This window comes from Mya arenaria, chromosome 12 (assembly GCF_026914265.1).
Source record: "Mya arenaria isolate MELC-2E11 chromosome 12, ASM2691426v1".
In the NCBI taxonomy this organism is placed as follows: domain Eukaryota; kingdom Metazoa; phylum Mollusca; class Bivalvia; order Myida; family Myidae; genus Mya; species Mya arenaria.
The window spans coordinates 61,405,704-61,420,101 of NC_069133.1; the positions used below are offsets into that span (position 1 = coordinate 61,405,704).

Genomic DNA, 14,398 nt, shown 5'->3' on the forward strand with positions numbered 1-14,398 from the left:
TTGAGTGTTCAGAACATTGATTGGCGAGGACATGCTACACATGCAATAAAATATGATTTAATAAAATATGTTTCTAGCCCTCTGGCTAAAACTACATTATTAAGTAGGAACCATACTTATTTAATAATTCTCAAAGTATTACTTGAAGCTTTCACAAATAGGCTTAAAACAACATAAATCGATCGAAATTAGTGTTCTTTTCTAAACTCAAAATTGTAATGAGGATTTTTTTCATGGATGGTGATAATGATTATTCTTTTGTATGTTTCAGCCGACCCAACGGCAGGCAAATGTAACGGTGCTGGAAGCGAATGGACTGATAGAGGAAGACTTATCCAAAGGTTTCTCATGAATATGCTGATATTCTTACTTCATTATAGAAACCGGAGTAGTTGGGTTATATTTTATACTGTTCTTTCAAATTCAGGATTTATCTCACTACATTTTACAAGCAAGGTTCACACTGTCCAAGAAGACATATAGTAACAAAAAGTATTATATATAGAAATGTTATATGTAAGAGACATGTGGTAAAATAAATGTTTTGATATTTTAGTATCTAGGTGTTCAATTAACCTAACTTAATGTTGGTTCAAACCGTGTATGCCATGTATATAATAACACTATGCTGTAGAAGACACACTATTAATCCTTAACTTTTATACACAAATAAATTAAGCCTTTAGATGACAGTTTATCTGTTAGACATCGAGTTTCAAAACCGAATGTAACAAAGATATGAGCATTCACCTCACAGTAATCTCTGTTTCTCTTCATAGACACGTTCAACTTATATTGCCTGGTCATGAACCAGCCAGCCAGGAGAAAGAGCACCAGCAGTGGTTCCTCGCCAAGAGCGCTTTCCCCTAAACAAAGTCGTAAAATGAGTCCCCGAAACTCACAGGGGAATAGCGCATCCTCTTCCCCCATAGGATCTCCGGTGGCCCCCCGAAACGAGTCTACAGGGCTGTCTCCTCTGTTGTCACGAAAGGGAGTTTACTTTATCGAGCCTGAGACTGCAAGGACGAGCACTGTGAAAAACTCATCCCACCCCAAGTGGAATGAAGAATTTGAGCTGTATGTTGAGATTGTATTTTGTTTCTGAGTTTCATATTTAAAAAAAAAACACTTTAAAGGGAATTCATGATCTACCTTAAGTAAATTAAATATATTATATGTTTCGTTTAACGTGTAAATTAATGCATGCAATACAAACGACTCTGTTTAAAATATTCATAAAATCCTTTTTCATATATACAGGTTTTCTACATTCCCATTTTATTCATGTACTCAAGGGATATAGAGAATTTCCGTAAGGACCAGCTTCATGTTTACGTATGTGATGAGGAGGGGTCACTGGAAACCAAACCAGAGAAAAACAAGCGACACAAACAGTGAGTTGTAATTCGAACTAATCTGCTTCAAGACTCAGTGTATTTCAAACTTGACGCCGGTGTCCCCTTTGATGTAAGAATATTGTCATCAATTGAAAACCTCAGTAGATAATTACATAAAACTTGATACACGTATTTCAATGCGCTTGCGTGTAGCATCACTCGTGCTTAAATATTTTGTTGAGTTATGTCCCTTGGTCCACACCGAAAGATAAGTGTGTGAAATGTGTGGCATGTCGCCTACACCGCGTGGCAAATATAGAAGGCCCATTTTCACCGCGTTGTCGTCGGCCGCGGTATCTTTGGTCCACTCTCTTATAACTTGAGATTAGTTGGTTAAAATTTGTAAAAAAAAGATTTTAAAAGTGAAAGCCAATATTCATATATTTCAAACTTTACTCATAATTAGTAATCGTTTTTATCAATTTACACTCCAGAAAGCAAGCAAGCAGGCGACATATTCAACTCGCAATTTTCTAGTATTCAATCTCTTGTCGTATATGTATTATTAAATTCAAATTAAATTCTTAGCTTTGATTGGTATTTTTTAGGTTTATGAGTATACTCCGACACAGCGATGAACACGATAACATTATCTCTGACCGTTGCCTTGGTAAAATCAGAATTCCTGTCAGGGTAAGTTTTCATTGTGTTATTATGATTAATGTTAAATTGATTTCAACTTCTACTTTTAGTAGTTGATTAATAAACGACCTGAATGATACATCACTTGATCACGTTATTTCAACAAGAAATGTTTTTTTAATTTTAAACAAAATTTATAAAGTTTATAAATCATGGCCCACGTGTGTGGCAATTCTATCATGTATTTCTTAAAAGACATCATAATGTCATACATATGTCTGTCGACTGAATACTAAAAACAGTATGTGTATTTGATTGAAGATAAAATAAAGTTATTGAATCAGGGTTTCATTTTCTTTGACGGTTACATAGAGTTTTAACAACCTGCATTTATAACAGGATATTTCAACGCTGGGTACAGACGACTGGTTTGATATCGTGTCCGATGTCCCGTGCAAGGGCAAGCCTCGTGTAGAGGGCAAGTGTCATCTAAGACTGAGCATTTCATACAAGCAGGTGAAATAAGAAAATTATTTCTAATTTGAAAAAAGAGAATCTTGTGTATGAATACATATTTTTAAACCTTAAAAATTCCCAACAAATAGTTTACTTTAGACAGTCTTCAAAAGTTAAATAACTTTTGGACGAACAAGCCCGAGCAGCATACATTAAGCTTGCAGACTTATGCTTATTTAGATAATTGTTCTGAGCAGTTAACAGCCATGTACCAGCTTACTTTGGGTTAAGTTGTCACTGAGGGTAACACTCGACCTCACATTAGACCACAACAATCACTGTAAGCTCCAATGTACAAGGTTGTTGAAAAAATTGTGGGTAATTGTTTATACACGCACTAAACCATTACACTTACATCCACTCACCACCCCGTGTGTTCGCATTGTTTCAGGCTGCAGAAGGAGGATGCCACCAACCCAATGAAGATTATCTACAGATCTACCGACAGTGCCTAAAACACACATACTCTACATCCAGGCAAAATCATTCAGTAAGGATTATTATTTTACTTATTCAAGAAATGAACATATCAAGTTATTAATTGTGAATTGTCCTAACTAGTCTCAAAAGTCTGTTACTTAAACACATTCGATATTTCACCCAAGATCCATAAGGATTCATATACCTAAACACAATTATTTTGCGCCACGTCGGGGACGGCGTGCACACATAGGAGTATTAGACAAATTGCAAATTTTGTTAAATAATCCCACATCTGGAGCTCTGAAATTTGTCCAAATACCTTGTAGCTTGGCTTGCTTCAGACATAGCATACTCTTCGAAAGATTGTACCCGTTGGTGAATTTCATTTACATGTATATACTTCTTACTTAATAACATGTGACGCACTTGATTATCAGTAACAATACCCATGAGAGTTAATATATGCACTTTCAATGTAAAGGATACAAGCTCTCGATCTAAGCGTGAAGAGATTCTTCGTTGGTTCAAACAAATAATTTTGCAAAATGTTTATTATATTACAAGACAAACATATATCAAACAATGGTAATAATTGGAAGCAGCCTTAATGTTTCCCCAAGTTAGTGTATACTTTGATTAGTTTTACCATTTACGTTTTTACTTTATTCGGGATTGTTGGGATAAGAGTGCGGTTTGTGCACTTAAACTGGTTTAAACCCCCAATAAATTTACATTTTATTGACCGTTTCAAAGCGGTACCTAACAATCCTTGATAAACATACCTAGTTATATATATAGTATGTATGCACTGTGCTGCTTGTGGAGTTTTGTGCTGTTCTTCCATGTTTACAAGGTTGAAGAATATAAAGAAATATTACGTGGTCGATTACAACTTCTATCAATACATAAAATGTTACGAGTATTACAATAATTTATGTTTATGCAAATGCAATTAAAGCAAGTAAGGTAAAAAAAATGCTGTTCAACAAATAATTTAAATGGGTCAGGTTGTATATGCAAATATTGAAACATGTTGGAGAAGACTAAGTTTTTAAAAACAATATGGATCTTAATAGTATGTATATATGATGTTGGAATAAACTCTATGTTTCTATTAAGGCATTATACGATCATCGGTATCATTCACATATGATAAGAATGCTGCCAAACTATAATATGGGAAACTAGCATAATGAAGCTACCCAATAATTTGTTTTTATAAAGAGTGATGTGACAATTGCTTACTGTATATCAAACATTTAAATGATTACCAAACACTAATATATTATGACTTTAATAAGACTTTACAATATTGATACTAGTGAATTTCTAGTGAACTACAATTACTTCTTTGTACATCTTAAAACGGAAAGTAGAAATAGGGGAAATGGTAAACGCCATTGGAACTAAACACAATCCAATGGAAACATGTATATGCACAATCACCTAGACTTGCAATAGAAGCGAAATTTCGGAAATTCAAATACTTTGGAAAGAATAGAGAGCAGGGGTTTGAGGCATTACAGGGCTCGACATTAACCACTGCCCGATTGCCCGGGGCAAGTAATTTTTGCAGGCGGGCAGTAGTTTTTAGAATCTACCTGCCCGATCGGGCAGTAACAAAAAAAACTCGTCATAGTGGCGACTTTTCTGGTAAAAAATAGTAGTCCGTACTCTCCTTCTTGGAGAGTATTTATCAAACCGAAACTAATGCAATCATTGGTTGTTGACTCGAAAAATCGGGTCAAACGGAGCTCCTCTGACATTTTTATTCGAAACTACGATGGCGAAGACTGCCGAATATTTTCCGATAGAGCTCGAGTAATTCCGTCTAGATCCGTTGGCCAATCGCGTGAGCTCCACCAAATCCATATAGCTAGCATTCCAGTTAATTTTTGACAGTCGACACTGTAACGTTTTTTTAACGTTTCAAACGAAAAAATGCTAAGTCATCCAAGAAAAAGACCAGCTATGAAAAGAAACGAAAACGACGTTGGGTCGAGACTCAGACACAGCGAGAATGGTAATTTTGGTTATTTTTCGGACTGCTCCAATTTTCGGATGCTCGGTTTTTGGAACTTTACGATTTCACTTTACATTGCGATAAATTCTAATTTACTTCAAAATAAATGTAAGATTACATGGCTAGGATAATAAGAGGTTGACTGTTCGTTCTTATAATTCAATTTTATTTCATCCTTAATAATTTGAATGTACATGCTAAGTTACAAATTTCATGACAACTGATTTATTTCAAATACAGCAAGCCCTGATGTGCAGGTTGAATCTGGAAATGGGTTTTGATGTGAAGTATCTTGTCTCTTGTCTCTGCCGATATTTAAATACGATCTAAAACAATTTTCTAATTCATGTTATTTAGTACTGTTAAGTTTAAGGAATTGTAAAAGATAGTTGATTACCGACCCTGTCAACGATGAAGGTCGCAGTTCCATCTTAACCTTTAAATTTAAGGATTAAAATTCGACATGTTGCATTTTATTGGGGTATGGTATGCAATAGGACTCCACCCATTTTGAACAGCCCCATTGCATACCATACCCCAATAAAATGCAACATGTCGAATTTTAATACTTATATTTACATTCATTTAAATCTACATTTCTGCTAAAATAAATTGATTATTCAAGAGCATTTTCTCTTTTCTTTCTCTCGTTGTTCTCAACGGTGGGTAAATTAGAATAGCTATCGTAACCTAATTTTATACGACGATGAATGCACAGATAAAATAGTTCCTTATTTATATGTTTATTTTCTATCTTTTCAAGGTCAAGAATATTATGAATACGTATTATTGCATACAATGTGTGTTTTCGGTCCGTTATCGTGGTGTATTAAAACGCAAAAACCCGGACGTTATCGGTAGAAAACGTGCATTATTCAGTAAATTCACGTGCCGTTAATGCCCGGTTTTTTGTTTTACATATGCGCTTTCAGGGCCCGCATCATAACAATGAAGGCTGGGCGACCTGGTTTCTGACCGAAAGTTGGTCAACGATGCAAACTTTTGCACAAAAACATATTTTAGAATATATAATGTAGCTGCATACAAATACCAAAACAGGAAATAAACCACAAAAGTCATATAACTTACATATTTTCTGCTGAGTTGTTTTTTCTGGCAAGCTGATGTGTTTACCAAATAGTTTTTTTGTAGCTAAAGAACTTCAGCGAACACGTTATATATTACCTTTTTGGGTGTGTTCGCTGAAGAGAACGCCGTATCCAAACCCTACCAGAATTCGTGACATTTTTATGTCACGCTGTTATTTCACTTGTATGCATTACAAAATTACTGTATCCTCAGGTAAATGAAGTAAAATGTAGTTCACAAACACATTTTCAACACCAAAAAACTCTTAAAAGATAGTTGAATTAGCATTTTAATTAATCCTTTTGTTCAAATTTAATCACGTGACACCAAGATTTTCAGAAAATACCCATTTGACCTACATTTGAACTCACAAATGTAGTGTTTTTTTTGCTGTTATTTTTTCTATTTCGAATAATTAGTAAATAACTAATAACAAATTTGGAATAAATCAATTGTTTTTACTTATCAAAAGGTATTTTCAGCCTTACTTCAATTGGATTCAACTAAATGAACAATGTGAATCCGATACTATAAATAGAATCCATCGACGTCATCATGGTCATGTGATTGCATTGCATCATCACACTCAATTGATTCTGGTTGACTTTACTATGGGGGTTACGCCATAACTTTAATGTGTTGTAAACATTAAAAAAATAAATATCAACATTAAAGTTATGGAAGCCAGAACTAGTTTTTTTGCAGATGTTTTGGCTATTAAAAGCACTAAACTATGTCTAAAACGACTAACTCCTCCGAACTTTTAGTTACTTTTGTCGATTTTATTCCGAACATACGACTTATATGGACATGATTCCACTATGTCGTATGCAATAAACAAAGGCATTTCAAATATTTTTTCTCTGATGCTGAAGATGCTGTACATTTTATCAAGAACATGTTTACAAAATTTTCAGGCTTAAATTAGTTATCAAAACAAATAATGGTTAAAGTAGGACTGAATAGGTAATTAATTGATTACCCAATAGGTATTGTGTGTAAATAATCCCAGTAATCCAGTCACTTTTTGAAAAAACAACACTTTCAAAACGAATGTACACTGCAAAAAATGGCGTCAAAACAAAATGTAGCTGCGGAGTTATGTTGCGGCCCGAATCGAGCTTAATGTAAAACTTTTTCAATGACATCACTCATGACGTCATACAAGCACCCGTTATAGAGGTTATTTTGAACTAAGTGTTTTTGCATTTTCGTGACATTTAGCAGCATTTTTAAGCACATTTACGTTTCTTCAACTGTTCCATCCATCATGAAATTATCTACATTAAAATCAATCAAATTATCGTTGCCTATTTTGTTTTAACTGCTTTACTGCAGATTACAGTTTTACATGTTGCCAATAATTGTACTACGGTTTTATTAAAAAAATAGTTCCGTAGTAAATATGCCCCGCCCCTTGGTATTATTGCGCCCAATGACAGGACAGAAGTATCGGACAAACGCACGCGATATCGATGGGAAATGCCATTGCACTTTATACAGAAATAAAGTGCAATTGATAAACAACAACCATCGTTAAGGAATGAAGTGTGAATGTAAATATCATTTGTTATTTCACATTACAGAGGCATGTGGGTGACCGTTATGGCTGCCTGTGTCTGAAAGACCACAGAATATTGCAGGTGTTCGCAGAGGCCCACCGCATATCCAAGCTCTCACAGTCTTTATCGTAAGTCACTTCATTGTGTTAGGTTAAAGAATTGCTGTATTCAATGAAGTTAATGATGATGTTGATACGTTGATGACAATAGCTTGCAAAAGAAAGTTCTAATTGGTACCATATTCACATGAACGAAATCACTAAACAACTGATGGTTTTATTTTCGAAATAAATTGTGTTTACTGATTAATTTCTGTTTTGGGTTAAGTAATCCAGTATTATAGCTTGGGCACTGGTGAGCATATAACATTCAATTAAAATGGTATTCTCGTCAAAATATCTTGATGTTGACCTTCATAAGTGTCTGAAAAACTGAGATCAGTGCACAGATACTTTTGAAATTCTAAAGACCTCACCGATACTGACCCAATATGTTCCTACAGTGATTACCCCAATGTAAACACATTGAATACTTTAGATTACAAGTGTCTGAGTATGATGAACTGCAATTTGAAGTTAGCTAACAATTTAAGCATACAATAGAGATACAAGTCGACCACACATACTAATAATGAAAAGCATAACACTCATAATTCTCGTGCAGGAAATTGATTTGTCTGCTTGAGGTGCAGTGTGAGGACGAGCTGATATACTCTGGAGACGTTGATCTCCTGTATTCCCTTTATGATTTCCAAATGACTTGGGACGCCATGCAGATAGCCCAGCAGAACGTCTTAGATCGCATGCCCCTGACTGATATGGAGGTAAGGCATTTTTTCAATGTTTATTAAGAAAGATTAATGGAAAACCAGTCCCCTTTTACTTCAATTTATTTACCATATATTTCAGTGTGGACATACCACGTGGTTTGTGACGTCACATTTAGTTATAACGTGAAGTAAAATACCGCTCGACTCAAAAAGGATTATCGCTGTAAGTGTGTTATTTTAATATCAATTTTTATAAAACCTAGCGGAGGCTAAGCGGAAAAATGTACACTTCACTCGGTTACTAAGCGGCATGTTGAGTAATTTATAGTTTTTTTCAAAACTCGTGGGCAAATGCTGAAAATGGACAAAATATTGTTTCTTATGACGAGAAGCAAATTACTTTTCTGGTCCAAAAAGTTGTTTATATATATATATTCAACATGTTGGCCTTAAAACGGAAGTCCCGGAATGCATATTCTATCCTCAGGATATAATATACATACCTACAAATAAGGCATACAGTATATAGAAATATCAAATGTTTGTATTTTATTATGACGAAAAGCAAAACCTATTTGGTTATGACGAAAAGCAGTTTTAAGAAACAATTACCGACCTCTCTCAATCTTGCAATGAGCCCACTTTGAACCTGTTTTGCAATGAGTATCGGTTATGTTTTACAGCAATTAAAAGACATATACATATATGACAACTACATGTTACTGCTAAGTATGTCACTCAATTTATTGATCAGAAAACTTCATGATTCCAACAACACGTTGCATGTTCTTCATAAGCTTGTCTGGTATTTTTTGACAAAAATGGAGTTTATGTGTCGTCGGAAGGTTAGAAGTGCACCTACATGTAGTTCACATTAATTGTGTTTCAATTAAAATCCTTAAAACATTTGAATGTAAGTTAAACAAACGTTCATTGGAGTAAACGTTGCCATTTTGTCTTTTGTCATTATCAAACTTGATTAATGCATAATGATAGGCAAATGTTAAAGTGGATACGTCAGTGATAAACCTTGATGTCGAAAATATTGTGGCTTAGGAGGCAATGTTTACAAATGAACGTGCTGATTTTATCCACAATTTTTCGTATTTTCTCGGCAAATATGGCATATCGATGCATGTTGTAACTGTGCTTGCATGTATATATTCCTATTTTCAAAACATGGTTATTGCCCGACTGTACACGTTTCACGGACGTTTTTTTTTGTTCCTTAACCCCCCATTTTGTTTATTGCAAGCACATTATCCACATTTTGGTGAAATGTAAACAAACTTCTGCACAATTGTTAAGCCTTGAGAGGATACGTTTTTAGTTCTGAGAATCGCTAATGGTCACGAGTCTTTCAGTTTTGCATGTGATGTGTATCATAATTTGAAGTCATCGACTTTTTCACTTCAGGAACTTCACCATGGCCCGATTTATACAGAAACTTCCACTTACCAGGCAAAAGTTGGTTCCTGAATCAGTACTTTTCATTCTAAATACGCCATTTTGTTTGCCATGAAACAATTTTCTCATTTAATGTTTGCATGAAACGAAAGTACGTCCTCCCCCTTGTTTTTTCTTTGCTCGCCTGCAGCGCTTCCCCATGGCAAGGGGTCAGGCCGCATCATTCTGAAAAAAGAAAACATTTTGTTTGTTGATTAAAACATTGACCCTCTTTATTGTGCCGATAAACATGGTTTTGTTTCAGTTGTTCGACATCAAGGTTTATCACTATGTATCCACTTTAACATATGTCTATAAATATGCATTAAATCAAGTTGCACTTGCACCTACCGACGAAGAACATGCAACGTGTTGTTGGAATCATGAAGTTTTCTGATCAATAAATTGAGTGACATACTTAGCAGTGACATGTAGTTGTCATATATGTATATGTCTTTTAATTGCTGTAAAACATGACCGATGCTCATTGCAAAACAGGTTCAAAGTGGGCTCATTGCAAGATGGAGCGAGGTCGGCAATTGTTCCTAAAAACTGCTTTTCGTCATAACCAAATAGGTTTTGCTTTTCGTCATAATAAAATACAAACATTGATATTTCTATATACTGTATGCCTTATTTGTAGGTATGTATATACCCTGAGGATATAATATGCATTCCGAGACTTCCGTTTTAAGGCCAACATGGTGAATATATATTAACGACTTTTTGGACCAGAAACGTAATTTGCTTCTCGTCATAACAAAAAATACTTAATCCATTGTCAGCATTTGCCCACGAGTTTTGAAAAAAACTATAAATTACTCAACATGCCGCTTAGTAACCGAGTGTAGTGTACATTTTTCCGCTTAGCCTCCGCTAGGTTTAATAAAAATTGATATTAAAATAACACACTTACAGCGATAATCCTTTTTGAGTCGAGCGGTATTTTACTTCACGTTATAACTAAATGTGACGTCACAAACCACGTGGTATGTCCACACTGTATTTTTATATTTGGCATTGCTGTTTGTTTCTGTCAAAACAGTCTGCTCAATATATGCAATAATGTATAAATGAAATGCGTATAAATAAAAGTCATGAAACCTGAAGTTTTCACTTTATATGCATAATTTCTATTTAGTATTTAGTACTTAGTTAATAAGCAAGTATTTCTGAAAATACAAGACATTACTTTCCCCAGTTGTCGAACTACCAGCGTGTGGCATCGTGTTATATTGAACTGAAAAGTAGCAAGGTTGATGAGCTACCTGCCCTATTTCCTCCTGCGATCGAAACTATCAATGTGCTCAAAACAAAACTAGGGTATGCTTTTTTCTCATTTTTGTTGTTTATACTAATTAATTGTAAATGGTGATATTGACCTGAAATAGATCAGAGCAGTTTTCGTCAGACCAGACATACTCTTACCCACTTTCCAGTGTGGTAGTCATGCTACTGGACCTGGAACTCTGGGAAGCCAGCTGTGACGGAAAGGCACACATATCAGATCGTATTACAAAGACGATTCAGGCAAGGATTTCGGATTGGATCAAGGATCAGATGGCTGAGTTCGAGGAGACGAAAATCACAGTAAAGGACAAGATGAATTACGTGATTGAGAAACTCATTGGTAAGAAAGGAATTAGATTTTTTAAGTTGAAGAAAGAATCTGGAAATAATAATAACCTCTGTTGATGTATGTATGTTAAACTTATTAACGAATTACGAAATTATCTGGAATCAAAGTTCTGATAGTTTAGATGATAGCCGTTATTATCAAATGCTATAAATTTAAATGTATGGCTGTTTGCTTAAAGTCTATTTTTGAAAGGATTTCATGTTTGGCCATCTTTTTTTCAATCCACTAAAGTAAAGCACTCACATTGTTAAAATAAACTTATGCAACTGACCAGTCCCTTGTAAGTTATAAAATCCAATAATGCAAAATAACTACTTATGATTGCATTATCCGTTGTATTTACTGAAGACAAACTTGCATAAGAACCATGTCAAGCTATTCAGTGACACACAGCTGGCATAGCACCTGGTTAATTCCTTAAAGCCTTATCTGCAGAGTCTATATATGTCTGAAGTCTGACTTTGGGAATCGAGACTTAATGATATGTCCATCTTTGAAAACAGGTGTGTAATTATGTTCCTCTAAAAAAAAATTATCATACAAAACCGATTGAAACTTAAGTCTTGGTTACCCAACTAATTAAAACTGTTAATTAATTTGAGACCAAGACTTGACGCTTAAAAACACACTTATGTATTACCATAATTGATATGCTCTTTTATAGTAGGCTTGGCGTTTCACTGTTACAGACTTTGTGAACAAGGCGAGTTCCCACTGCATCGTTATACCCGTGTTGCAACAGTTCTTCAACTGTATCGGCGTCAACTATTTCAGACTTGTTAGCCTTGCCCTCGATAAAACGGTATGTATAATTCAACATTTTCTTAAAAAGAGAATAAAGAGGTACGACACCACTCTGAGGTACGATTCCGTTATAAAAAAAACTTATAATGTACGAAACATCCCCCTTTTTTCCTCCATGACTGTCTTTTCCAAATGACAAATTAACTTAGACACATATTGTATCTAAGAATAATGAATTATTGTACACAGTTCATTTTACTTTTTTAGAGAATGTATATTTCTACACTCAGTCGCAGAAATGAAGTTCGCAATTTGTATTTTAAGTTAACATTATCTTTATCAAATGTATCGGTCTATAATTTAGAATACCTTTATACTACAATTGCTATTGCTGGAACATAAACTATCTGATATAACTGTTGAATGGGAATTTTGTCATTACAAACGACTTGCTCGGAGATATAACATAACGCCCACCAGGAGGAAAGTTGAATACAATATGAAATGAGTATTCATCTTCATGAACATTTTCAACAAACCGATGGTGTCGCTGAATCGGTATATCGGACCGCTTCATAACACTAACATACCAGCCTCGTACTTGGCCAACTTACGACCCTTTTCGACCAAGGAGACCCTATGCTGAACCAGTGATCTTCCCGCGTCACCCGGCGGCTGGTTTGCAGGGGACACGACCTGATTTGCGCTGGGAGTGGACAGTGGGCTCAGGTTCTATTCTCAAACGAGCTCGATCTTAGAATGTCGATAGTCGAGAGATGATATTTTCAACCTTGAAAACGGTCTCATTCACGAATGCAATAATATTCATTATGATGTCGTTCGACGTCATGTCCAGTCGATACGCTCTCTTGGCATTCAGAGTAAATGTGGTCATATGTGATATTAATATGAAAATCACCCTCATGATGTCAAAAAACAAAAACATACATTATGTAAAAAAATGTTTAAATTGTTGAAGCGGTTTGCAACTTTTTTCCCTTATCAACATACTCTGGCATAAATTCAATTTAGCTTGGAATTATGTGAAAATCAGAAATGCACATAAAATTGAACATAAATTGCTCAAAAGTCTGATACCACATTTTTGTAAAAAATAACGCATAAAATGAACAAAAAAACCTAAGTGCACTCTGTGTTTGCAGCTGAATGTGCTACTAAGAGTTGATTTAAATGTAAGGAAGAAAATGTCTATTTTGAGGCAAAAAATATGCTTTCAATACTAAATCAGATGAAATTTTCAGAATTAACTTCTAAAGTTTGGGACAGCAACAGAAATAATTAAGTTAATAATTGGTTATTATTTCTATATGATTTTTTTCTTTATACCGAAAACGGCGTATGCTATTTCCTTCAGATTTCCCCAGAGTCGATGAAGATCACTGAGAAGATCAATCGTTACAAGAAGCGCAATGCAAATTTTCCCGAGAACATCAAGATGGCAAGCAAGATGTCTCTTAGACTGTATTTCTCTCTCAAAAACCTTCGTGGTGTGATTAGCGGCTGTGTTAGCATGAGGTAAGTGGTTGTGGACTAGCTGGTCAAGTTAGCATTTTAAAGTTGGTTATTAACTGAAACAACCGACACATGTTTCAATAAGACCTAAAACCACGAAATTAGTAAACATCCTTATCTGATTTTGTGGAAATTTTGTTATTCAAATGTTCGCATGTAACGTCAATGTTAGTCCTTTTGAATCCTTATTTTTTTATAAAAAAGTATACTTTAAATTCTGATATTAATTTTTGTTTTACGATTGTATGTTCGCGTGTAACGTCAATGTTAGTCCTTTTGAATCCTTATTTTTTTTATAAAAAAGTATACTTTAATTCTGATATAAATTTTTGTTTTACGATTGTATGTTCGCGTGTAACGTCAATGTTAGTCCTTTTGAATCCTTATTTTTTTTATAAAAAAGTATACTTTAAATTCTGATATTAATTTTTGTTTTACGATTGTATGTCTTTCTTTCCCCTTCCGTTGTATTGTTTACACCCTCTTTTGCCATAACTCCAGCTTGTTATCCCTACCATTGTCATTATTACCTTTTCCATTGCCATTGTTGACATTCCCATTGCCATTGCAATCCTCCCCAATGGCATTGTTACCTTTTCCATTGCCATTGTTAACATTCCCATTGCCATTGCAATCCTCCCCAATGGCATTGTTACCTTTTCCATTGCCATTGTT

At 34.7% G+C, this 14,398-nt stretch overlaps 1 protein-coding gene across 1 annotated transcript in view; it reads left to right on the plus strand.

Moving 5' to 3' along the window:
* Positions 1-14,398, plus strand: part of LOC128210862 (protein unc-13 homolog D-like) — a 36,637-nt gene that overhangs the window by 5,171 nt on the left and 17,068 nt on the right. The window contains exons 4-15 of the mRNA XM_052915215.1: positions 272-341; positions 780-1,077; positions 1,296-1,394; positions 1,946-2,030; positions 2,379-2,495; positions 2,887-2,985; positions 7,617-7,720; positions 8,256-8,415; positions 11,009-11,130; positions 11,247-11,437; positions 12,136-12,248; positions 13,566-13,726. Coding sequence (XP_052771175.1) covers positions 272-341; positions 780-1,077; positions 1,296-1,394; positions 1,946-2,030; positions 2,379-2,495; positions 2,887-2,985; positions 7,617-7,720; positions 8,256-8,415; positions 11,009-11,130; positions 11,247-11,437; positions 12,136-12,248; positions 13,566-13,726 — 1,619 coding nt within the window. The remainder of the gene's footprint in view (positions 1-271; positions 342-779; positions 1,078-1,295; positions 1,395-1,945; positions 2,031-2,378; positions 2,496-2,886; positions 2,986-7,616; positions 7,721-8,255; positions 8,416-11,008; positions 11,131-11,246; positions 11,438-12,135; positions 12,249-13,565; positions 13,727-14,398) is intronic.